This window comes from Capra hircus, chromosome 23, assembly GCF_001704415.2.
Source record: "Capra hircus breed San Clemente chromosome 23, ASM170441v1, whole genome shotgun sequence".
NCBI lineage: Eukaryota > Metazoa > Chordata > Mammalia > Artiodactyla > Bovidae > Capra > Capra hircus.
Genome location: NC_030830.1, coordinates 26,946,533 through 26,973,554, shown reverse-complemented (window position 1 = coordinate 26,973,554; position 27,022 = coordinate 26,946,533). Strand labels below are relative to the sequence as shown.

Sequence of the window (27,022 nt, the reverse complement as noted above, 5' to 3'; positions counted from 1 at the left end):
ATTTGGCTGAGAACCACAATCACAATATATTCCTTTCATAAATATTCCTACTATTTTTTCCAATATAGGTATAATTATTTTATTTACCTATGGATTATATCTTCTGGTGTTTAAGTCAATTAAAACTAAATTAAAGAATAGGACTAGTTAAGGCTATGGTTTTTCCAGTAGTCATGTATGGATGTGAGAGTTGGACTATAAAGAAAGCTAGGTCCTGAAGAATTGATGTTTTTGAACTGTGGTGTTGGAGAAGACTCTTGAGAGTCCCTTGGACTGCAAGGAGATCCAACCAGTCCATCCTAAAGGAGATCAGTCCTGAGTGTTCACTGGAAGGACTGATGCTGAAGTTGAAATTCCAATACTTTGGCCACTTGCTGCGAAGAGGTGACTCATTGGAAAAGACCCTGATGCTGGGAAAGATTGAAGGTGGGAGGAGAAGGGGACGACAGAGGATAAGATGGTTGGATGGCATCATCGATTCAATGGACATGAGTTTCAGTGGACTCCAGGAGTTGGTGATGGACAGGGAGGCCTGGCTGGCTGTGTGCGGTTCACGGGGTCGCAAAGAGTCAGACACGACTGAGCAACTAAACTGTACTAAACTGAAAGAACAGGCTTAGTCAGATTGCTTTAGGTATTGTTTAATTCTTAAAATAGAAAGTAAACAGATTTATAAGAAATATTTCAAAGAAATATCACAACTGTTAAAAATAATACCTTTCTCTCCAGTTTCTGACAAAGTACTCAGCATGTATTATAGAGTTTTTAAGGATAATTTTAATTTTTAAAATTAAAATTAAAGTGAAACTATACACACACACATAGCATGACAGCATTCTCATAAGTCAGGTATTTTAACGTAAAACTTTGAGGAAAGCACATATTAGGTATTGAATAATTTGAAGACATGGCCTCTTTGATCATTACTGAAAGAACAGATTAGAAAAAAGCTAACCCCAAAACAGGATGTTATATAGACTGTTGCTTCTTTTCCAAACACTTTTCAATATCATCAAGCACTTGAACAGCAGCCTTTGGAATTCGAGTCCCAGGACCAAATACATTGGAAACACCAACTTCAAACAGAAATTCATAATCCTGTTGAAAGAATTTATTTTATTAATAGAAGAGACAATATTTATATTTCAAGAAAGTGAAACAAAAGGACAATGAATGCTGTTCCTTCTTCTTTATCCTCAGTGCCGCAAACTTTCTCATCTGATACACTACTGGCATTTGAGGCTGAAAAAAATCCTCTATGACTGGAGCTGCCCTAACCCTAACCTTTACACTCCAAGATATTAAAAGAATAAAAGACATTCTGCCAATTTTCCAAATACCTTAGTGTATTGTTTTTGGTGGGAAGCTGTATGGTCCACCAGCTGAGAACTTCTGGACTCTATACCATATTACCTTACCTAAATTTTTACTATTTGCCATTATTTGTGTTAAATTTAGTATCACATTATAGGTTCAGATTTACAAGGCTATTTATTTCCTCCAGGTGCTTTGCCTGCAGCTAGTGAATGGCAGTACTTTGAATTTGGCTTCATGCTGGAATTAGATTTTCTATAAATGAAAATTGTTGTTGTTGTTGTTCACTCAGCTGTGTCCGACTCTTTGTGACCCCGTGGGCTGCAGCACGTCAGGCTTCCCTATCCTTCACTATCTCCTAGAGTTTGTTCAAATTCATGCTAACTCATTTGAAAAAAATTCTCTGTTGTTGTTGCTGCTATTTATTAGTTTGTTTTAAAGAAAGTTTAAGTGAAAAGATTCCCAGGGCACAAATACTGTTCCAGGCTTTAGACTGTTTTAACATTAGAGTATTTGGAGCTATAATATCAAGTTTAGGAGATGCTTTAAAGCTCTAATCCTCATTCACTGAGTTAGTCAGTTCAGTTCAGTCGCTCGGTCATGTTCAACTCTTTGAGATCCCATGAATCGCAGCACGCCAGGCCTCCCTGTCCATCACCAGCTCCCGGAGTCTACTCAAACTCATGTCCATCGAGGCGGTGATGCCACCCAGTCACCTCATCCTCTGTCGTCCCCTTCTCCTCCTGCCCCCAATCCCTCCCAGCATCAGGGTCTTTCCATTCACTAGAGTGATCATATTTCCAGGACATCCTGGCTTGTGCTTTCTATTGCAACACCTTTTTTTCCATGAGGTTTTTTTTTTTTTTTAGCTTTAATTGACATTAGTTTCAGGTGTACAACCTAATGACTCAATATGTGTATACACTGTAAGATGATCATCATGGTAGATCTAGTTAACATCTATTACCATAAACAAGTAAAAAAATTTTATGTGTGCACATATGAGTTTTGCTTCTCAGCCTTTTGGCTGAGATCGCAGACAGTAAAGCGTCTGTCTATGATGTGGGAGATTCGGGTTCGATCCCTGGGTTGTAAAGATTTCTTGGAGAAGGAAATGGCAACCCACTCCAGTACTATTGCCTGGAAAATCCCATGGACAGAGGAGCCTGGTAGGCTACAGTCCATGGGGTGGCAAAGAGTCGGACACGACTGAGCGACTTCACGTTCACGTTCACGTTCACATATGAGTTTAGAACTTTTAAGATATCCTGAAAACTGTGCAACACTGTGAGCTCTTGGTACCTCTCTTAGTTTCTTAGTACTATGTCTTTGAGGGTTTCCCTGGTGGCTCAGTGGTAAAGAATCCCTCTGCCAATGCAGGAGACGTGGGTTCAGTCCCTGGGTTGGGAAGATCTCCTGGAAGAGGAAATGGCAACCCACTCCAGTATTCCTGCCTGAGAAATCTCATGGACGGAGGAGCCTGGAAGTCTACAGTCAAAGGGTTGCAAAAGAATCAGACATTACCTAGCAACCAAACAACAACAATGTCCTTAGTCCTTGGTCTCTAAATTACTACCTAGTTACTTAGTTACACACTACTCTTAGTAACTTTCAAATATGCAGTACAGTACTATTACCCATGGTCACCACACTGTACATATATTCTCAGAACTTATTTATTTTATAACTGAAAGTCTGTACCTTTCGGCTCCCTTTGCTCGTTTCACCTACCCTCTACCCACTGCTTCTAGCAACCACCAATCTGTTCTTTCACATATAAGTAAGATCATGCCCTATTTGTATTTCTCTGACTTATTTCACTTAATATAAAGCCCTCAAGGTCCACCCATGTTGTCATAAATGGCAAGAATTTTTTTATGGCTGAATAATATTCCTCTGTGTATGTGTGCGTGTCACATTTTCTTTATTCATTCACCCACTGATGGACATTTAGGTTATTTCCATGTCTTGGCTGCTGTAAATAATACTGCTATGAACATGGCAGGGGGTGAACATATATCAAGCTAGTGTTTTTGTTTTCTTCAGATAAATACCCAGCATTAGGATTGCTGGATCATATGTAGCTCTATTTTTAACTTTTTGAAAAATCTCTACTGTTCACCATAGTGGCTGCACCAATTTACATTCCCACCAACAGTGCATGAAAGCTCCCTTTTCTACATATCCTCGACAACACCTGTTATTTCTTGTCTTTTTGATGACAGCTATTCTAACAGATATGAGGTGATATCTCATTGTGGTTTTGATTTGCACATCCTTGTTAACGGGTAATGTTGAGCATCTTTTCATGTACCTATTGACCATTTGTCATCTTTGAAAAAATGTCTATTCAGATCCTCTGCCCAGTTCTTAATTGAATTGTTTGTTTTTGCAACACCCTTTTTAGTAGTATCCATTTTTCATTCTCAAAATTGATCATGAGATGATAAATCACATGGTCATGCTAATTATCCCCCAACTACTTCTTTTCTGTCTCTATTATTTCCTTGTAATATTCTTATAATACCACAATTCTGCAGTGGCACTTTACATGTCTTATTGCTATAAGCTCCACAATGGCAATGGTTAAATCATTCTGATTAACAGCCATACATTAGTGCTCTCTAATTTAAAAGCTAAGAGACTTTCAGCTGAATAATAACAACATTTTATATATTTACTGAAAACAAGTAATGAGAAAAATGCATGGGTGTTAACTGATATCATTATATTTAAAAAAGATGCCAATATTAACACACAAATGTGTCATTATAAAAAATGATCCTTCATCTTTAAACTCAAGAAGAAAAAGCACGGCAAACACCTACAGATGTTCTGCTGCTGCTGCTGCTGCTGCTAAGTCACTTCAGTCGTGTCCAACTCTGTGTGACCCCATAGACGGCAGCCCACTAGGCTCCTCTGTCCATGGGATTCTCCAGGCAAGAATACTGGAGTGGGTTGCCATTTCCTTCTCTAATGCATGAAAGTGAAAAGTGAAAGGGAAGTCGCTCAGTCATGCCCAACTCTTAGCGACCCCATGGACTGCAGCCTACCAGGCTCTTCTGTCCATGGGATTTTCCAGGCAAGAGTACTGGAGTGGGGTACCATTGCCTTCTCCACAGATGTTCCAGGTAATTTAAATATCTAGAGACTTCTATGATATATACAGCTTGAAAATGTCAGCCCCTTGTATTACAGGCCTGCATTTCTTCTCAATTTTTTTTTTTTTAACACCAAAAACATTTTGTATTGGGGTATAACCAATTAAGAATGTTGTGGTAGTTTCAGATGAAGAGCAAAGGGATTCAGCCATGCATATACATATATCCATTCTCTCCCAAAACCCCTACCATCCAGGCTGGCATCAATTTGTATTTCAATGCCACTACCTTGTACTGCCTAATTATTTGAGTCTTACATTTTAATATCATGCCTAAGAGCTTAGGTATTAATATTATGGGCTCTAAAACTGCAATACAGATAGAAGTGTTCCATAGTCAGACAGTAATAAAGAATTAAAGCCCTTTATATTTTCAAATAATATACTTATCAAAATAAGAGGCAAAGGTGCTAATAAAAGTAGTTTTGTGTTGACTAATAAATAAAAATTAAATAGTCACTCAGTCATATCTGACTCTGTGACCCCATGGACTGTGCCCACCAGGCTTGTCTGTCCATGGAATTCTCCAGCCAAGAATACTAGAGTGGGTAGGCATTCTCTTCTCCAGAAATACTAGAGTGGATAGGCATTCTCTTTTCCAGGGGATCTTCCCCATCCAGGGACTAAACCTGGGTCTCCTGCACTGCAGGCAGATTCTTTACCATCTGAGCCACCAGGGAACAAAACCACTTTTGTGTTGACTATACCACATTAAGCATTGCATTGTTAGAAAGAAGTAATATACAACTTGGTTGCCAGTCCATTATAACCAACCTCACAAGCTCATACATATGTTTCTTCTCATTTCATAAGTAGTGTATACATTCATTATTTTATATTCTGAGTTGTAACAGAAGGAGAAAAACTGAAAACATGGGCACAAGGTCACATTTCACTGACAGATTCCTGCTATACAGTGGTGGGGGTCTTTGTACTACATACGGTCATTTACTTAGGAGCAATCTCATATACAGTTCTTGTAACTCAATATTTTTTCCATTCTCGTAAAAACACAATTTGATATTATTAAAAACTGGATTGGAAATAGACCCAGGTTATACCTTAACTATTTTAACTGATTGGTAAGGTCATATATTGGGTCGGGAACATCCCCTGGAAAAGGGATAGGCTACCCACTCCAGTATTCACAGGCTTCCCTGGTGACTCAGATGGTGAAGAAATCTACCTGCAATGCGGGAGACCTGGGTTTGATCCCTGGGTTGGGAAGATCCCGGGAAGGAGGGCATGACAACTCACTCCAGTACTCTTGCCTGGAGAATCCCCATGGACAGAGGAGTCTGGTGGGCTATGGTCCACAGGGTCGCAAAGAGCTGGACACGACTAAGCAACTAAGCACACACAGCACAAGGTCACATACGGGCCGCGTCCCTCCCTGTCTCCTTAATAAATTAATTAGCATTACTGTTATCTAGCATCCATTTATCTTTTCCTAAGAGGATCCACATTCTTGTTCTAGAATCCACACATTCTCCATTCAGCCATAATTTTCAGGACAGGCTGATTCCATTTATGTCTGAATTAGGTGTTCTGGGCTCTCAGAAAACTATATCCCAATTGAATTAGCTTCATGAAAATGGGGGTTTTATAGGACCATGTAACTGATACAGTGCTAAGTTAGGGCAGCATTCAGGGATGGGGATATGGAGGAAATGAACAAGGTAGCGACTCTGAAACAACAGAGGCAAGTGCTGAGAGGACTGAGCAACTAAAGGACTGACTCCACTGCCAGGATGAGGGGTGTTCACTCTTTCCCTGGGGAGGGCTGATATCCTCACTGTGTGTTCACCATTCTTCTCTATTCCAGTTGTTAGATTTTATTACTTTCAGCCTGTTCCTTTTCCATCGTGCTTACTGAATTTGACGAAGACAGATCTCTATCTAGGTGACTAATTTGTAGGGAGGCAACTCTCTCATAGAAGCGTTATGTAGTATTAAATTATGCATACTGAGGGCTTCCCAGGTGATGCTAGTGGTGAAGAACACGCCTGCCAACGCAGGTAGACCTAAGACACAGGTTCAATCCCTAGGTCGGGAAGATTCCCTGAAGGAGGTAATGGCAACCACTCCAGTGTTCTTGCCTAGAGAATCCCATAGACAGAGGACGGACTACAGTCCAAGGGGTCGCAAAGAGTTGGACACAACTGAAGCAACTTAGCATGCATGCATGCATACTGAATTACAATACAGTCTAAACAGAAAACAACATTGACCACTTTTGTAGAATTTACTTAGTAGAAGCACTAAGAAATAATTTGGTTCTAATTTGGCTCTAACTCTGCAACACATTTTTAGAGAAAATATACAGTAAATTAAATAATTACATACAAACTACTGTTACTCAGCAGTCCCAGTACAGTACTAGAAAATGCAGGAGATGAAAATACCTGTGGCGGTATCACTCCCCCACACATGACAAGAATATCTGGCCGTCCAAGGGCGTTGAGTTCCTTGATGAGCTCAGGAACGAGGGTCTTGTGCCCAGCAGCCAGGGTGCTCACACCCACAGAGTGCACATCTGCATCCACAGCCTGCTGGGCCACCTCCCGGGGAGTCTGAACAGTTATAAATTAAAGACGCAAATCATTATTAATCCCAAAAAGTGTTTCTAAAGTGTTACAACTACTTCAGTGGACATTCTAAAATTGTCCTCATTAAAAATCTTGATGTGAATGTAACTTCATATTTCACCATTCTCAAATACCACCTTATCCAACTGTTGTAATAAACACCAGTGCTATGTCTGCTTCTAGCTCTAGCATTTATCAATTAAGTTATATCAAGATGAAGTTCCCTGTAAAATCTTTAAGATAACGGGGAGATATAGGCAAAATATATTATCTCTTCATTATAATTTTTTTAAAAATACATCTGTTGTTTTCATTACCAACATTAACTGAGAGGTAACGTGATAGGATCTAAAGAATTAAAGACTGAATTTAAAATGCAACATTAGAAAAGTGAATTTCAGGATTAAAAATTGAATGAGAAGACAGAAGATGGTGTGGACTACAAAGCACCAGGACCTTGTTCTCCCATGGAAATATGAAATTAACGGTAATATATGGAGCAAAATAGGGCTTCCCTGGTGGCTCAGATAGTAAAAGAATCTGCCTGCAATGCAGGAGATGCACATTCAATCCCTGGATCAGGAAGATCTCTTGGAGAAGGGAATGACTACTCACTCTAGTATTGTTGCCTGGAGGATTCCATGGACAGAGAAGCCAGGCAAGCTAGTCCATGGGGTCAAAAAGAGCCAGGCAAGCTAGTCCATGGGGTCAAAAAGAGCCAGGCAAGCTAGTCCATGGGGTCAAAAAGAGTCAGACACATCTGAGCGACTGACAATCTCACTTTCACTTCATGGAGCAAAATAACAGGAGAACTGTAGAAACTAGTTAAGGGGCTATAGCATCCAGGGAAGTGCATAAACAAGAGAAGGGATGATTCAGGTGAGGCCATGTCCCTCATTTATTATCTGAGTTTACTGCTGCTGCTGCTAAGTCGCTTCAGTCGTGTCTGACTCTGTGCGACCCCATAGGCGGCAGCCCACCAGGCTCCCCCGTCCCCGGGATTCTCCAGGCAAGAACACTGGAGTGGGTTGCCATTTCCTTCTCCAATGCATGAAAGTGAAAAGTGAAAGGGAAGTCGCTCAGTCGTGTCTGACTCTTCACGACCCCATGGACGGCAGCCTACCAGGCTCCTCCATCCATGGGATTTTCCAGGCAAGAGTGCTGGAGTGGGGTGCCATTGCCTTCTCCAATCTTAGTTTACTAATGGGATATAAAATTATAAAGGATGTTTTCAAACATTCAATTATGAATTAACAAAGATCATATCTCCTCTGTTATGAGTTCATGACACTGCTTAGATAATATATATGAATTTAAATCATTTCATATTAAAAAAAAAGTACCTACATGTCTCTAATGGTACATATAATGTAAATCAAGACAATTGGGAAGGATAAGGCCATCTGAGAAACCACTGCATAATTATAAGCAGAAAAAATACTATAAAATTTGTGAATTTTCTTGGAGTTTGGCAAGATTTTAAGACTCATAATTTTAGTGCAAAAACAAAGGATTCATACTCATTAATGGAACTACATTTAAGAAGATCCCGAGGAAAGTCATATAACATATTGGTAAAACCTTGAGTCTGCAAAAAATATTGACATGAAAATAAAACCTTTTAAAATTGTACATATTCTTGCTATTGATTTCTTAAAGACAAGGCATTTAATTTAAGCATGATTTGTTATTCATATCATCCATGCCACCAGAATTTATTAGATTAAAACTCCATTTGAATAATTCAGTTCCATGCCTTATGTTTATATGTCAAAGTGGAAATTATCAAATGTTGCAATTTTGAAAACATCAAATCGATTATTTTTATTAAATCAGTCATCAGAGTACTACATGATTGTACCTTCAGCCACAGATAACTATTTTTTTTAATGATGCAGAATTATGGTAACAAAGCTGATACTACTAAAAGACAAATTAAACTTTTAGAGATGGTATTTAATGGGGAAATTAACTTTCAGTTATTTCTAAGATTCCTTTAGGTTCCAATTTGTTTAAATTTTTCCAACAATTTTTTTAAATTCTTTTTATTTTATGAGAAAAACATTTCCCAAAAGCTAACCACTAAATATTTGCTTTATATTTGATCAGTATTTAAAATAAGCAAACAAACTAAAGCAAAGGGATAGCAAAGTGTAAGAAAGTAGAATGGAAAAGTATTCAACTTAGAAGACTGAAAGCAAACTAAATACATTGTATACAATTTATTTAATCTTAAATATATTTGAGATTCTTAACAAAACTCACCTTAAATGTATGAGACTCTAAACACATTTACATATTTATCTACCAATACAGTTTAAGAACACATACCCAGAAGTCTGGGCTAACTCTTTATCATAAAAATTTTCTCTAGCTTTTCTGAGCAATATCTTAAAATCCCAAATGGGAAAACTCTAATGGGAGACTCTATAAAGGCTGGGCCTCTTGAGTAAGGTGTACTTCTTTCCCAGTAAAAATTCAATGAATACTCTTTAGTCTTCATTTCAGTTGACCTATCTGCAGCATATAACAACAGGACTTGAAATTCCTCCCAACAGTTTTCAATACCTGAAAAAGAGGACCAATATCCACATCAAAACCAAGATCAGCAAATCCTGTAGCAATAACTTTTGCTCCTCTGTCATGTCCATCTTGTCCCATTTTTGCCACAAGAAGACGAGGCCTGCGACCTTCACGTTCCATGAACTTCTCAACCCTAAGGAACATTTTAAAATATATTTTAAGGCTTAAGAGTCCTAAAAAAAAGAAAAGACAGTTTAGTGTTAGCAGGTGTGAGTATCACTTCTAGAAATAAACCTTCAGGACAGGAAGTCAGTAAAGAAATAACATCACAGACCTTCAAGATTATGATGTTGTAGAAGAGTTATATTTAAGGGGCTAGCAAATAAAAATGAGAATAAAGGCATTAGATACCAAAGATTAAATAAAATAAAATATAACACTTATATAATAATTGCCCAAAGTTAAGATATAAAACTATAATTTACTTGCATCAAATCTTTCTAATTTATATAAAAACACCTAATCTGTTTATTCATATTTTATTAATATCTTTGTTTTACATCAAGAACTCAATTAAAGCCTGAATATGTTTACCATCTCCTACCCTAGAAGAAAATTTGAAGACTGTAAGCCTGTAACACTGAGAACATCACAGTGAAGCAAGATGAGAAAACAACAACTTTACAACTTCTTAAGACAGTCTCCATAGTACAATATGCAGAAATAGTAAAATATTAACTAAAATATGCCTTCAGAATTATTTGTATATATACTTGACTCACTAGCTGTTCTGGACTGTCCATATCTCACTTACCATTCACAAGTGTGAACTCCTCCAAGTGGCCTCAATGTGATATCTTATGATAATGTATAATCAAAATAGTTTCTTGCTTAAGTCAATAAATGTACGCCCCAGATGAATAAGCACTAAGAAACAAATTTGCTTTTGTTAAAAGAAAAAAACATGTGCCATTTTGATGACTTTCACCTTGGTTGTTTTGATATTTATCTCATATATGAGTAGTGATATAATTGTGGAAAATTTATTACAGAGGTTGAGAAAACCAATCATCAGAAGGTACTACTCACACTACAGAAACATGATCAATTTATATTAATTCATATTTCCAACTCATGTTGGACTGTGTCACTTACTATCAGTTCAGTAATGACTGCTTTTAACTTATTCATAGATGGCAACCAAATGTTTACTTTCAAAGAGGAAAAGTAAAGATTTTATAATTGTTTGAGTGATTAAACAATGTAAATAAAATTTAAGATAATATAAAAGTGTACCATTTAAGGAGATTGAAATCTAAGTCCCTGGAGGATGTGAAGCAATATTAACATTAGTTAAACAAACATTTGCTTTAAATGAGAAACTCCTAAAGGGGACTATGGTCAAAGTTCAAAATATTATTATAGTAAAACTACAGATTAAGGAGGAAAGTATAAGTCAAATATCAATATTTTCCAGTTGTATGTGAGAAAATTAAGCCCACAGTAGATACATGAGGATTGTGTTAACAGAAAAGATGACATTCTGGTTTAAGAAATCTTACACATTACCTTTTGATAGCAAATGCTATCTCTTTACTTTCTCCAAATTCCTGGCGGTAGGCTCCACTCACCATACGATCATTAGCTTTATGTTCACCAAATACCTTTTTCATGGCATCTGTGATTTCCCCAACTGTACATCTAAAATATTAAATGGAGGTTCTGATAATATCACTATTTGGGATATAATATTTATCTTAATATTCAATATACTTAGACATATTTTATTACCTCTGTCAAAAATAGGCTGTCAAAAACCTAAATCTGAATGTTCTTTACTGCATTCACGACTGCATCTTTCCTCAGAATAATTATGAAAAAAAATACTCTGGATGCCTTTATACAATGTGATCTCTTTTCACCATTTGTCAACTGAAAAATGACTGAATGACCTAAAAACTACTAATAGACAAGTATCTAAAGAGTACTGAGCAATTCACTGCTTAGCAATATAAATGGGCAAAGAGCAATATTCCCAGTAAGATTTTTTTGATAAAAAGTAAATTTTTTATTAATAGCATATTACATTTTTGTTTATTAATTCATTCAACATGTACTGAGTACCTAATATGGGGCAAGACCTGGCAAGTGCTAGAGATATAGTGATAAATAAAACCAAACAAAACAAAAAACCTACTCTTGCAGAGCATATCATCTAGTCAGAGTATACACAGTATACTAACAAACAAATTAATTTCATATGGTAATAAGTACTATGAAGACATTAAAATAGGCAAAATAGAATGAGGTGCTTGGGAAAGCTGTTTTAAAGCAGCTGAAGACATGAAGATACAGCTTTTGAACTAAGATCTAAATGATGAGAAAGAGAAACTCAAGGGAACTTAAGAGAGAAAAGTGTTTGAAAAAGGAAATGCCAAATGCAATGACTCTGAGAAGTAGGAAAATATATTTTATGTGCTAAAAATAGAAAGAAGGAAATTGGGGACATTAACAAAGGAAGCAGGATAAGACAAGGTCAGAGAAGTAGGCAAGAGTTACATTCAGCTGTCTTACAAGCCATAGTAAGATTAGGTTTTAATTTAAAAGAAATGGGAGACCATTGAAGGATTTTAAGCAGATAAGTCATCTTATTTCTTTTGAGAAATTAAAACTGAAAAACAAACAAAAAAGTAACATACTATTCATTCTATCCCTTAAGCAGCTGAAACAACTTAAAAGTTCATTATATTAATTATATTAAGCAATAAACAATAAAAGCAAAACCAATTTCTTTAGTGACATTATCATATATTGGGAGAAAAGATTTTGCGGGTCACTTGCTTTTCTGCACGTTCTGTAATGCAAAGGACTAACTGCCTTTATTCTAGACTATTTTTTCAAAGATGTCTACATAGTACACAGCTCAGGAAGAAAGAGATACTGTCCACCTTTGACAAAAGGCAGGTTTGCTTACTGTGAGCATAATAATGTCTTCCTATACTTGAAAGAACATCAAATTTGAACCTGTAAATCAGTGACATTACAAGAGCTTCAAATGTCCTGAGCCACAGGGAAATACAGCTATTAATAGACTCCATGCAAAATGGATGAATGTTTTTAAAGCACAGATATTTAAAAAAAAAAAACAAGAATCAATTTTATTTTGGTTTCCAATTATTTTCTTTTAGGTTCACATGGTTTACAGAATCAATCGCTTATTTAAGACTGATTCTGAAAAGCTCAACTGGTCAACTTTTGGTATTTGGAAAACTTCAAACTTACATATCCTTTACCTTGCTCGAGTTGCATCTACAGCAAGAGCGAGAATATTCCCATCTCCACTGGCAGCACATGCCGTCAGAGCATCGAGACACCGTTCAGCCAAAGCCTGATCCCTAGTGGATTTGACCTTACAGAAACAGGTAAAAAAGGGACAGTTTGTGTGATTAGAAAATAAAATACAGATCAGATTATACATACATATATAAATACACACACACACATATATACACATATATACACACACACATTTCATATAGAAACTGTTCCAAAATCCTAACTATAAAAGCAAAAAAAAAAAAAGAGAGACAGAGAAAGATAACATATATCCTACATTTGGTATTTTGTTCATTTATTCACTCCCTCAACGTTTAAGAACTTCCTAAAGATGGTAATTGCAGCCATGAAATTAAAAGACACTTACTCCTTGGAAGAAAAGTTATGACCAACCTAGATAGCATATTGAAAAGCAGAGACATTACTTTGCTGACTAAGGTCCGTCTAGTCAAGGCTATGGTTTTTCCTGTGGTCATATATGGATGTGAGAGTTGGATTGTGAAGAAGGCTGAGCACCGAAGAATTGATGCTTTTGAACTGTGGTGCTGAAGACTCTTGAATGTCCCTTGGATTGCAAGGAGATCCAACCAGTTCATTTTGAAGGAGATCAGCCCTGGGATTTCTTTGGAGGTAACAATGCTGAAGCTGCAACTCCAGTACTTTGGCCACCTCATGAGAAGAGTTGACTCACTGGAAAAGACTCTGATGCTGGGAGGGGTTGGGGACAGGAGGAGAAGGGGATGACAGAGGATGAGATGGCTGGATGGCATCACTGACTCGATGAGATGGCTGGATGGCATCTCTGACTCGATGGACGTGAGTCTAAGTGAACTCTGGGAGTTGGTGATGGACAGGGAGGCCTGGCGTGCTGTAGTTCATGGGGTCGCAAAGAGTCGGACACGACTGAGTGACTGAACTGAACTGAACTGAAAGTAATGCCAAATTCTATATAACACTGATCATTCAGAAATAAGCAGGGCAATAATAAATAATAGTGCTGACCCTCCCAAGTACTTAAGAGATCAAACTTGGAAATATCTTAGTTATATAATACTTTATTAGCTCTGGACCCAAATACATACCTAAACAAAGTTACCTAAAGCTCAACTTTCTACAAGTTTTCACATCTGTATGAGTCTAAAATATGATACTGCTTAAGATGCCACTAAAATTTTATCATATTTATAAGCAGAGGGGGATTAGGAAATTTATATTAAAGGCAAAGAACAATCCACATCTATTATCATTACTGAATTTCTCACTCTTATCTAAAAATAAGTTATATTATCATTTATGTTAACTGCATGCCCTTAAGCTGTAAGTTTAAGAAAGTTTAATTACAAGAGAGGAAACAAGGAGTTTTCCAAATATAATGAATATTGAGACTTTTGTGGTCACTTGAAATATAATTCTACATCTTAAATAAAACTCTTTTGAAAAAAAGGCAAAATGTGGGAGAGGAACAATTAACTCCTGAATGAGGGTGTAAAAAGAACTAATATCATTAAACATCTGCCATTAACTCTAATAGAAAAACAAATGGAAGATGAATGCTGTGCATATAGTCTAACTGGACAAAGTCTATTAGATTCTTAAAAGAATACTTAAACTGAGGGGAGGAAAGTCCTATCTTAATCACAAGGATAGTAAACAGAGAAAATCATTAAGGAACGTCAACTTTCCTGCCTTAGAAATAGCAGTAATTACTAAAGCCACAGATTATGAGACAAAGTAGCTCCATATAATAGAAATATATAGGTTACAACAATAAGAATTAATATGTTTTATCTATTTTATTTTAGTACTTTGTATACTTCGGTTCATCTCAGTAAGAAACTGAAAATAAAAAATTATACCAGTACTCTAGTTCCAATCAAAATAAATATCTTTCATTCTAAATTATATCTTACTGAAACACTATTCAAATATATTTGAATGTTTTTTAAAAAAATGAAAGCGAATAATTCTTTCATAGTAGTATCAGGAACACAAAAATAAATTACAGTGAGAAGACCTGGGTTTAAATATGGACTCTGAATTTAATCTTGTCTTTAACTTTGAGCTGTATAACCATCTAAGCCTTACTTCAAATCAATAAATTACTGATTTATTATTATTATGGAGCAGTTTTTAATAAGAACATACAAGTTTCACAGAGGCAGATATTAAGATTAAAAAGGTGAACATTTAATATCAACAGACTTAGATTTGAGTCTTGCTTAATTATTTATCCTGAGCAAGTTTCTCAATCTCCCTTATCTTTAGTTTCTTTATCTCTAAAATGTTGGGAAATAATACATACCTCACATGGTGGTTGTAACAATAGAGCAGGACATCTGAGGGCTTGGACAGTGCCCAGCATACCAAACAAAACCACTCAAAATATGATAGCTGTTATTACCTTCTTAAGTTTTTCAATCTGCTTATTACGCACTGAAGTATTATCAATTGCCAAAACATCCACAGATTCTTCTTTTTCCAACTGGTACTTATTTACTCCAACAATTACTTCGGAACCTATCAATTTCCCAGAGGAAAATAATATATAGATTCTATTCACAAATAACTGTCTAACAGTAATGCTCTGATCACCACATACTTTTCTTATAAGTTTGATATTTTTAAGTAGTATTCTTAACTCTTAATAGACATCAATAAAGATCAGCAAATACCAATATGGAATAGCGGTAGAAGGGGAAAAGACAAGTATATATCAGAATATCTGCAAGGGAGGGCTTTTATTATTCTCTCAAACTTTCCCAGAGCTTCTGATAAACTCTCTTCTAACACTACAAAATTAAGACAGTAGTAGCAGCTACCATCTAAGATTTATAAGGTAGAAGATAAATGTGCAAGAGCTTTTCTAGTAGTTTAATTCCCTTACAGCCAACCACTTTCAAACAACAACAACAACAAAAAAAAAACCTTTAAAATTTATAAACAATAAACTAGAATTACAAACTCTGCTTTATAATGCCTCCAAATATACTTTATACATATTTTCCCATGTGTATCCAGGCATGCAAAAATACAACACAGAGATACATACAGATTCATGAGAAACATTTTATCCAAGTTTCACTTATCCATAACTTTTGTTCTATTAACTGTATGTGCTATCTTCAAATAGAAATTAATATTTCTTTTTAAATACTTCATTTCACATAAAACCTTTTCTACTTTGTCTTACCAGAATCTATTCTAGCTTGTCTTCGGGCAGCACATTCTTCAATTCGAAGCTTAGGTATTCCCTCTGCTACAGCTTTGGCCATTCCACCCATCTCCTCAATTTCATTAATGAGCTAATAAGAAAAATACATTACTAGAAGAAACTAGAAGAAAATATGAAAATATTTTAATAAACAGTACAAACGTAATGCTATGTAAATACTAAAGTTAATAAAATTATAAATTATTTTAGTGATAAATTTAATGTTTCTTGAGAAAAGAAGTAAATTAACAAGAGCATTGATTAGAAATTCTGCAGAGCTAACAATACTATTTAATAGGTGGCTCAGACGGTAAAGAGTCTATCTACAATATGGGAAGCCTGGGTTCAATCCCAGGGTCAGGAAGATTCCCTGGAGAAGGAAATGGCAACCCACCCCAAAATCCCATGGATGGAGTAGTCTGGTGCAGGCTACTCCGTCCATGGTGTCGCAAAGAGTCAGACATGACTGAGCGACTTCACTTCACAAGAGCATAGATCTTAAAAGCTCTCATCACAAGCAAAACTATCTGTAACTATGTGTAGTAATGGATGTTAACCAAACTTATTCAGATAATTCTTTAACAATATATACAAATATTAAATCCTTACACTGTACACTTTAACACAATGTAAATATGCAAATTACATCAATTAAAAAGGACCTTCTGTGTTTAAAATCATTTAAAAAGACAACAGAAGGGGAGAGAGGACCCAAGATGGCAGAGGAATAGGACAGGGAGGCCACTTGCTCCCCTACAAATTCATCAAAAGATCATTTGAATGCTGAACAACTTCCACAAAACAACTTTTGAATGCTGGCGGAGGACACCAGGCACCCAGAAAGGCAGCCCATTCTCTTCTAAAGGAGGTAGGACAAAATATAAAGGACAAAAAGTGAGACAAGAGTTAGGGCCAGAGACCTGTCCTGGGGAGGTGGCGTGAAGGAGAAATTTCCAAACAGTAAGAAACTCTCTCACAGGCAGGTCTGTGGGGAATTTTGGAATCTCAGAGGGCAACATAACAGGGAGAAGAAAAAAAAAAAAAACCCACAGAATACACACCTAACCACAACTGCCATTAGAGAAGTAGCCCAGACACTTGCATCTGCCACCAGCAAGCAGGGGCTGGACAGGGAGGCATGGGCTGCATAATTGGTGCTTAGGTTAAGGACCGGGCATTAATGCCCTGAGGACAATCTGAGGGAGCTAACATGAGATAGCAACCCAAACTGTGAGATCCCCAGAAAGGAAAAAGAAAAGGAGAACTTTACTGCAAAAGGCTCTAACGTGAAGACTGGCCCATTCACACAGCAAAGGATTGAGCGAATACCAAAGGATAGCTAGTCGGCTGCATACAGGCCCCTAGCCTCCACCGGAGGCAGAAAGGCATGTGACAGCCTGAACCAGAAGGCAAGGGGCTGCTGCACTCTTGCCCCAGAGACCGGCATCCTCCACCAAACTGTGAGCAGGTTCCCAGCTGCTAACCACGTCTTCCTGGGATCTTGGACAGTTGACATCTGCCAGAAGAGACACAGCCTGAGATCAGCTCCCCAGGGGAGACACACAGCACACCTGAGATAACGCTCTCGTGGCACAACCAGGAAACCAAGCAGCCAAGACCAGGGAGATGATTAAGATGCATGGCCCACCTGGGACAGTGCACTCGCTAAGCACCTGGTTGCCTGAGCTGCTGAGACCTGGGAAGGGCACAAAACGCATGCCCAACCAAGTCTGTGCACTTGCAGAGTACCCCAGAACCTGAGCGATTTAGACCTGGGAAGCACACACTGCCTTGAGCTGGAGCAAACCCAGTGTGGTCCATACACACCAAGCACTCCCCACACATGCCAGCAATGTTTGTTTGCAGTATCCCTCCTTCCCCATAACACAACTGAACAAGTGAGCCTAAACAAGTGACCACCTTTGCACCCTTGTGTCAGGATGGAATTTAGACACTGAAGAAACTTGCAAACAGAGGAAGCCAAAATAAACAAGAGGGAACCATTCTGGAAGTAACAGGTAAAACAGATTAAAACCCTGTAGTTAACACTGACTAAGCATTGAAGGGGGCCTATAGAACTTGAGAACAAGTACAAGCTGGAACAAGGAACTATCTGAAACTGAACTGACCCCACACTGCTCACAACAGCTCCAAAGAAATCCCTAGATATATATTTTACTATGATCACTTTTTAATTTTTTAAATTATTTATTACTCCTTTAATTTTCATTTTTATAAACTATAATTACCTTAAGACTCTATTTTTAAAGCAAGTTTCATATATATATATTTTATAATTTTTATGACTGGTTTTGTTTTGTTATCTTTAATATGTATTTTTGAGAATCTAACCTCTACTCTAGATTTTTAATCTTTGCTTTTGATATTTGTCACCAATTTTGTACCTTTAAGAATCTAATCTTCAGTACCCACTTTCATTTAGGGGTGTGATTACTGGCTTGATTGCTCTCTCCCCTTTTAACTCTATCTTTTCTCCCCCAGGTCACCTCCATCTCCTCCCTTCCCCTTCTCTTCTCTACTTAACTCCGTGAATCTCTCTGGGTGTTCTGGGCTATGGAGAACACTTAGGGAACTGCTTACTGGCTAGATTGGTCTCTCTTCTTTTGACTCCCCCTCTTCTCCTCCTGGTCACCTCTATCTCCTTCCTCCCTCTTCTCTTCTCCATGTAACTCTGTGAATCTCTCTGGGTGTCCCTCACTGTAGAGAACTGTTTCACCATCAACATACATGTTTTATGATCGAGGATGTTTTATCATGTGCTGTATGGATAGAGCTGTCTTGAGGCTACTGTAAGAATAAGACTGAAAGCCAGAGGCAGGAGGCTTAAATCCAAAACTAAGAACATCAGAGAACTCCTGACTCCAGGGAATACTAATAGACAAGAACTCACCCAAAAACCTCCATACCTACACTGAAACCAAACTCCACCCAAGAGCCAACAATTCCAGAGCAAGACATACCACACTAATTCTCCAGCAATGCAGGAACATAGCCCTGAGCATTAATATACAGGCTGCCCAAAGTCACACCAAACCCACAGACACTCCAAAACTCACTACTGGACACTTCATTTCACTTCAGAGAGAAGAGATCTAGCTCCACCCACCAGAACACAGACACAAGCTCCCCTAACCAAGAAACCTTGACAAGCCATTGGTCCAACCACCCACAGGGAGCAGGCTCCACAATAAAAAGGAACCACACAGTTCCAGCCTACAGAAAGGGCACCACAAACACAGCAATCTAAACGAAATGAAAAGGCAGAGAAATATTCAGCAGGTAAAGGAACATGATAAATGCCCACCAAACCAAACCAAAGAAAAGACAGGGAGTCTACCTAAAAAATAATTCAGAATAATGATAGTAAAGATGATGTAAAATCTTGGAAAGAAAATGGAGTTAAAGAGAAATAGACTAGAAACAAGGATTGAGAAGATGCAAGAAATGTTTAACAAGGACCTAGAAGAAACAAGAGAGGAGTCGACTGATTAGGAATAATGCAATAACTGAGATCAAAAGCAGTCTGGAGGGAACTAACAGTAGAATAACTGAGGCAGAAGATAGGATAAGTGAGGTGGAAGATACAATGTTGGAAATAAATGAAGGAGAGAGGAAAAAAGAAAAAATAATTAAAAGAAGTGAGGACAACCTCAGAGACCTCTGGGACAATATTAAATGCCCCAATATTCGAACCATAGGAGTCCCAGAAGAAATAGACAAAAAGAAAGGCTATGAGAAAATACTTGAGGAGATAATAGTTGAAAATGTCCCTAAAATGGTGAAGGAAATAGCCACCTAAGTCCAAGAAACCCATACAGTCCCAAAAAGGATAAACCCAAGGTGAAACACCCCAAGACATACATTAATCAAACTAACAAAGATCAAACAGAAAGAGCAAACATTAAAAGCAGCAAAGGAAGAGCACAATAACTCACAAGGGGATCCCATAAGGATAACAGCTGACCTCTCAATAGAAAGTCTTCAGGCCATAAGGGAATGGCAGGACATATTTAAAGTGATGAAAGAGCAAAACCTACAACCCAGATTACTATACCCAGCAAGGATCTCATTCAAATATAAAGGAGAAATCAAAAGCTTTACAGACAAGCAAAAGCTGAGAGAATTCAGCACCACCAAACCAGCTCTTCAACAAATGCTAAAGGACCTTCTCTACACAGAAAACACAGAAAAGGTTTATAAACTCGAACCCAAAACAACAAAGTAAATGGCAAATGGGATCTACTTATCAATAATTACCTTTAATGTAAATGGGTTTAATGCCCCAACCAAAAAACAAAGACTGGCTGAATGGATACAAAAACAAAACCCCTACATATGTTGTCTACAAAAGACCCACCTGAAACCAAGGGACACATACAGACTGAAAGGGAAGGGCTGGAAAAAGATATTTCGTGCAAATGGAGACCAAAGAAAGCAGGAGTAGCAATACTCATATCAGATAAAATAGCCTTTGAAATAAAGGCCATGAAAAGAAGGACACTACATAATGATCAAAGGATCAATCCAAGAAGACATAACAATTATAAATATATATGCATCCAACATAAGAGCAACTCAATATGTAAGGCAAATATTAACAAGTATGAAAGGGGAAATTAACAGTAACACAATAATAATGGGAGCCAATATCCCACGCATACCTAAGGATAGATCAACCAAACATAAAATTAGCAAGGAAACATAAACTTTAAATGATACAATGGGCCAGTTAGACCTAATTGATATCTATGGGACATTTCACCTTATTCTCAAGCACACACAAAACATTCTCCAGTATAGATCACATCCTGGCCTATAAATCTAGCCTTGGTAAATTCAAAAAAATTGAAATCATTTCAAGCATCTTTTCTGATCACAATGTGGTAAGATTAGATGTCAACTACAGGAAAAAAAAAAACTATTAAAAATACAAACATATGGAAGCTAAACAACATGCTTCTGAATAACCAACAAATCACGGAAGAAATCACAAAGGAAATCAAAATATACATAGAAACAAACAAAAATGAAAACACAGCAACCCAAAACCTATGGGATTCAATAAAAGCAATGCTAAGAGGAAGGTTTGCAGCAATACAAGCTTACTTCAGGAAACAAGAGAAAAATCAAATAAATAACCTAAATTTACACCTTCTAGCAAAAGAAGAAATGAAGAACCCCAGGGTTAGTAGAAGGAAAGAAATAATAAAAATTAAAGCAGCAATAAATGAAAAAGAAACAAAGGAGGCTTTAGCAAAAATCAACAAAACTAAAAGCTGGTTCTTTGAGAAGATAAATAAAATGACAAACCATTAGCCAGACTCATCAAGAATAAAAGGGAGAAGAATCAAATCATCAAAATTGGAAATGAAAATGGAGAAATCACAACAGACAACACAGAAATACAAAGGACCCTAAGAGACTACTATCAGCAACTAAATGCCAACAAAATGGACAACTTGGAAGAAATGGATGAATTCTTGGAAAAGTGTAACTTTCCAAAACTGAACTAGGAAGAAATAGAAAATCTTAACAGATCCATCACAAGCATGGAAATTGAAACTAATCAAAAATCTTCCAACAAACAAAAGCCCAGAACCAGATGGCTTCACAGGTGAATTCTACCAAAAATTTAGAGAAGTGCTAACACCCATCCTACTCAAACTCTTCCAGAAAATTGCAGAGAAAGATAAACTCCCAAACTCATTCTGTGAGGCCACGATCACCCTAGTACCAAAACCAGAAAAGATGCCACAAAAAAAGAAAACTACAGGCCAATATCACTGATAGATGCAAAAATCCTCAACAAAATTCTAGCAAACAGAATCCAACAACATATCAAAAAGATCATACATTATGACCAAGTAGGCTTTATCCCAGGGATGCAAGGTTTCTTCAATATTTGCAAATCAATCAATGTGATATACCACATTAACAAATTGAAAGGTAAAAACCATATGATTATCTCAATAGATGCAGAGAAAGTCTTTGACAAAATTCAACACCCATTTATGATAAAAACTCTTCAGAAAGGCACAGAAGGAACATGCCTCAACATAATAAAAGCCATATGATAAACCCACAGCAAATATTATCCTCAATGGCAAAAAATTGAAAGCATTTCCCCTAAAGTCAGGAACAAGACAAGGGTGCCCACTCTCACTACTATTCAACATAGTTTTGGAAGTCCTAGCTACAGCAATCAGAGAAGAAAAAGAAATAAAAGGAATCCAGATGGAAAAAAAAAAAAGAAGTAAAACTCTCACTGTTTGCAGATGACATGATCCTCTACATAGAAAACCCTAAAGGCACCACCAGAAAATTACTAGAGATAATCAATGAATATAGTAAAGTTTCAGAATATGAAATTAATACACAGAAATCCCTTGCACTCCTATACACTAACAATGAGAAAACAGAAAGAGAAATTAAGGAAACAATCCCATTCACCATTGCAATAAAAAGAATAAAATACTTAGGAATAAACCTACCTAAAGAAACAAACGACCTATATATAAAAAACTATAAAACACTGGTGAAAGAAATCAAAGATGACACAAATAGATGGAGAAATATACCATGTTTACGGATCAGAAGAATCAACATAATGAAAATGAGTATACTACCCAAAGCAATCTATAGATTCAGTGCAATCCCTATCAAGCTACCAATGGTATTTTTCACAGAGCTAGAACAAATAATTTCACAATTTGTAAGGAAATACAAAAAAAATCTCAAATAGCCAAAGCAATCTTGAGAAAGAAGAATGGAACTGGAGGAATCAACCTGCCTGACTTCAGGCTATACTACAAAGCAACAGTCATCAAGACAGTATGGTACTGGCACAAAGACAGAAATATAGACCCATGGAACAAAATAGAAAGCCCAGAGATAAATCCACGCTCTTTGGAGAAGGAAATGACAACCCACTCCAGTGTTCTTGCCTGGAGAATCCCAGGGACGGGGGAGCATGGTAAGCTGCCGTCTATGGGGTCGCACAGAGTCGGACACGACTGAAGTGACTTAGCAGGATGGACACCTTATCTTTGACAAAGGAGGCAAAGACATACAATGGAGAAAAGATAATCTCTTTAACAAGTGGTGCTGGGAAAACTGGTCAACCACCTGTAAAAGAATGAAACTAGAACACTTTCTAACACCATACACAAAAATTAACTCAAAATGGATTACAGACCTAAATGTGAGACCAGAAACTATAAAACTCCTAGAGGAAAACAGGCAAAACACTCTCTGACATAAATCATGGGAAGATCCTCTATGACCCATGCCCCAGAGTAGGAAATAAAAGCAAAAATAAACAAATGAGACCTAATTAAACTTAAAAGCTTTTGCACTTTTGAAGGAAAACTGAAGAAAAATGAACGAAACTATAAGCAAGGTGAAAAGACAGCCTTCTGAATGGGAGAAAATAATAGCAAATGAAGCAACTGACAAAGAACTAATTGTAAAAATACACAAGCAGCTCATGCAGCTCAATGCCAGAAAAATAAATGACCCAATCAAAATATGGGCCAAAGAACTAAACAGATATTTTTCCAAAGAAGACATATAGATGGCTAACAAACACATGAAAAGATGCTCAATATCACTCATTATCAGAGAAATGCAAATCAAAACCACAATGAGGTACCATCGCATGCCAGTCAGCAATGGCTATCAAAGTCTATAAACACTGGAGAGGGTGTGGAGAAAAGGGGAACCCTCTTACACTGTTGGTAAAAATGCAAACTAGTACAGCCACTATGGAGAACAGCATGGAGATTCCTTAAAAAACTGGAAACAGAACTGCCATACAACCCAGCAATCCCACTGCTGGGTATACACATCGAAGAAACTAGAATTGAAAGAGACACATGTACCCCAATGTTCATCGCAGCAATGTTTACAATAGCTAGGACACGGAAGCAACCTAGATGTCCATCGGCAGCCAAATGGGTAAGAAATCTGCGGTACATATACACAATGGAATATTACGCAGCTATTAAAAAAGAACGCATTCGAATCAGTTATAATGAGATGGATGAAACGAGCCTATTATACAGAGTGAAGTAAGTCAGAAAGAAAAACACCAATACAGTATATTAATGCATATACATATGACATTTAGAAAGATGGTAATGATGATCGTATATGTGAGATAGCAAAAGAGACACAGATATAAAGAACAGACTTTTGGACCTTTTGGGAGAAGGAGAGGGTGGGATAATTTGAGAGAATAGCATTGAAACATGTGTATTACCATATGTGAAATAGATGACCAGTCCAAGTTTGATGCGTGAAACAGGGTACTCAAAGCCAGTGCACTGGGACAACCCAGAGGGATGGGATAGGGAGGGAGGTGGGAGGGGGGTTCTGGATGGGGGACACATGTACACCCGTGGCTGATTCATGTCAATGTATGGCAAAAACCACCACAATATTGTAATTAGCCTCCAATTAAAATAAATTAATTAATTTTAAAAACAAAAATAAGAAAAAAAAACAAAAAAGACAACAGAATTAACAAGTCCATTTTGGAAAACACAACAGCTCTCACTTGTTTGAGAAGCCAACTAAAGATAACACTAACTGTGTAGTCTTTAATTTTAGTTATATAAATAAAGTTTCCTTGGTTACATAAATAAAGACTCTAAAAAACAATTTCAAAATGCCATTTTATTTTTGATTTGAGGTATAGAGTAACGATATAACTCTATTACTGACATCAAGAAACATCTAAACCTTCAATCACAGCCTCATATATACATGAGATAGTGGAAAATGGATGATGGAATGGGATTTGACTTCTCAGAAAGGAGCAAGGTCAAACTGGCTTTCCCCTGACGAATTTAAGAAAGAGAAACCTATACTAGATTCAACAGAAGCCAAGAATCTTTTAGGAAGCTAAAAAAATGGAAACTACTTGAGAGTTTGTAACTACCTTTTCCCTTTCTGTCAGGAAAACTAAAACTTTAGACTAGAGAAGCAATGGCCTATGAAACATCAAGTACCGGAAGAGGCAAGGATAAGATGTGTATGAAACAAAACCCTGCATTCTGAATAAAACTACAAAGAAAAAGGTGCACAGAGGAAACAGTGACAACGTAAGATATATAAGAAAACTTCAAAAGATATAATTATCCTCAGAAAAGGAAGAAGAGATTCTGTATTAATGAAACAAATAGTATGACATGCAAGCAGAAAAAGTAGAATATAGAAGTGACCTCTTAGAAATTAAAAACACGATATGTGAATTTTAAAGTATTTAAGTAGAAAGATAAAGCTGAGGACTCTTCAAAAAAAACAGGAAAAAAAACCCTCAAAGATGCATTATAAGAATTTCAGAACAAGATTTCTAAAGTTCTACAAAAGAGAAATCACAGAAAAATGACAGGAAAGAAATTACCAAAGAAATGATATATGACTATTTCCCAGAGCCATGAAAACATGAAAAAGTGGCCAGGTGAAAAAATGTCCACCAAAGGTCAAGGACAATGTAGGGAAAAATACACATACCAAAGATAGATCAATACAAAAATAAAGAAGAGATCCTAAAGCTTTCAGAAAGAAAAGAGCCTGGGTGAGAATGGCATCAGATTTCTGAACAGAAATATTGGAAGCTGGAATAAAAAGCAAGTGAAAACTTACATATTTGCTTACAAACTCCCAAATGAAAAATTCCAAACCCAGGCTATCAAATATGAAAGTAGAATAAAGACATTTTCAAGCATCCAAAGTTTCAAATAATTCATTTCCCATGAACCATTTTTAGGAGGTTCTCATAAGATGTGCTTTAGAACAACAAGAGACAGGATTCAGGATACAGATTCAACATAGCAGAGGTGAAAAGAATTCCCAGAGTAACAACAAAGGGAAGTCCAAGGATAGTAATGGTCCAGAGAGAAACCAGTCTAAATCAAACGAGAATTTAGAGGGCTTCAGGAAGGTTTTACACTGAGATATAATTATAATACATGAGTATTATGGTATGATGGGAAAGAAGGGGCAAGATCCAGCTAAAATACCACACCACCATACTAACAAAGCAATAGATAAGGTCTAAAACTGACTGAGTCAGGACAAACGGTAACACATGTAATTTTAAAATATGGAGACAAAAACAAACAAAAAATGTAGCTAATTCAAGGAAGCATGAAAACAAGCAAGTGGAGGACAAAGGATTGCTTATTTTATTATAGCCTTTTAACCTTAGTCGTCTTTTTAACTCTTTGAATAAAATAATATAAATAAAAATATACTTTTAAATTAATTTCAGTTTTAAAGTCAAATCTAAAATTCCCCCTTTCTCTCACTTTATAAATCCTGATACAAATCTATAAATGATATCATTTATAAATCAAAAATCTATAAATCTTCATAAATCTGTAAATCTTGAAAGCAAAGTTTCAAAGAGGAGAAACTCACCTTCAAGGCAGCATCATAAATATCATTTGTGAGAGATTCCATCATATATGAACCTCCCCAAGGATCAGCCACTTTGGGAATCCCAGATTCTTCTTGAATAATGATTTGTGTGTTCCTGGCAATTCGAGCACTTTTCACAGTTGGCAAACCCAGGGCTTCATCAAAAGAATTTGTGTGCAAAGACTGAGTACCTCCAAACACCGCTGCCATTGCTTCTACTGTGGTACGAATGATGTTATTGTAAGGATCCTAAAACATTTAGTAAAAAGCAAAACAAGCCAATTGATATATACTGCAGCTGTAAATAATGATACGATTAGGAGTGCCTGATGCATACTTTCTTTGCCAAAATCTGCCTTAGTCTTCAGAATATCAAATAAATTTAAACAAATTAGGAAACAAACTAGACTTAGAATTAAGAGCCCAGGTGCCTAGTCTGTGCTT

The 27,022-nt window shown here is 36.8% G+C and overlaps 1 protein-coding gene across 4 annotated transcripts in view; it reads right to left on the bottom strand.

The window, feature by feature from the left end:
- The window catches only part of MUT (methylmalonyl-CoA mutase), a 40,865-nt gene continuing 14,468 nt past the window's right edge, over nucleotides 626-27,022 (bottom strand). For all 4 annotated transcript variants that reach the window (XM_005696395.3, XM_005696393.3, XM_005696394.3 and 1 more), the window contains exons 6-13: nucleotides 26,579-26,827; nucleotides 16,112-16,223; nucleotides 15,323-15,438; nucleotides 12,879-12,994; nucleotides 11,155-11,286; nucleotides 9,631-9,778; nucleotides 6,880-7,047; nucleotides 626-1,098 (exon numbers count right to left, since the gene is read on the bottom strand). In XM_005696395.3, coding sequence (XP_005696452.2) covers nucleotides 970-1,098; nucleotides 6,880-7,047; nucleotides 9,631-9,778; nucleotides 11,155-11,286; nucleotides 12,879-12,994; nucleotides 15,323-15,438; nucleotides 16,112-16,223; nucleotides 26,579-26,827 — 1,170 coding nt within the window. In that variant the 3' untranslated portion in view covers nucleotides 626-969. The remainder of the gene's footprint in view (nucleotides 1,099-6,879; nucleotides 7,048-9,630; nucleotides 9,779-11,154; nucleotides 11,287-12,878; nucleotides 12,995-15,322; nucleotides 15,439-16,111; nucleotides 16,224-26,578; nucleotides 26,828-27,022) is intronic.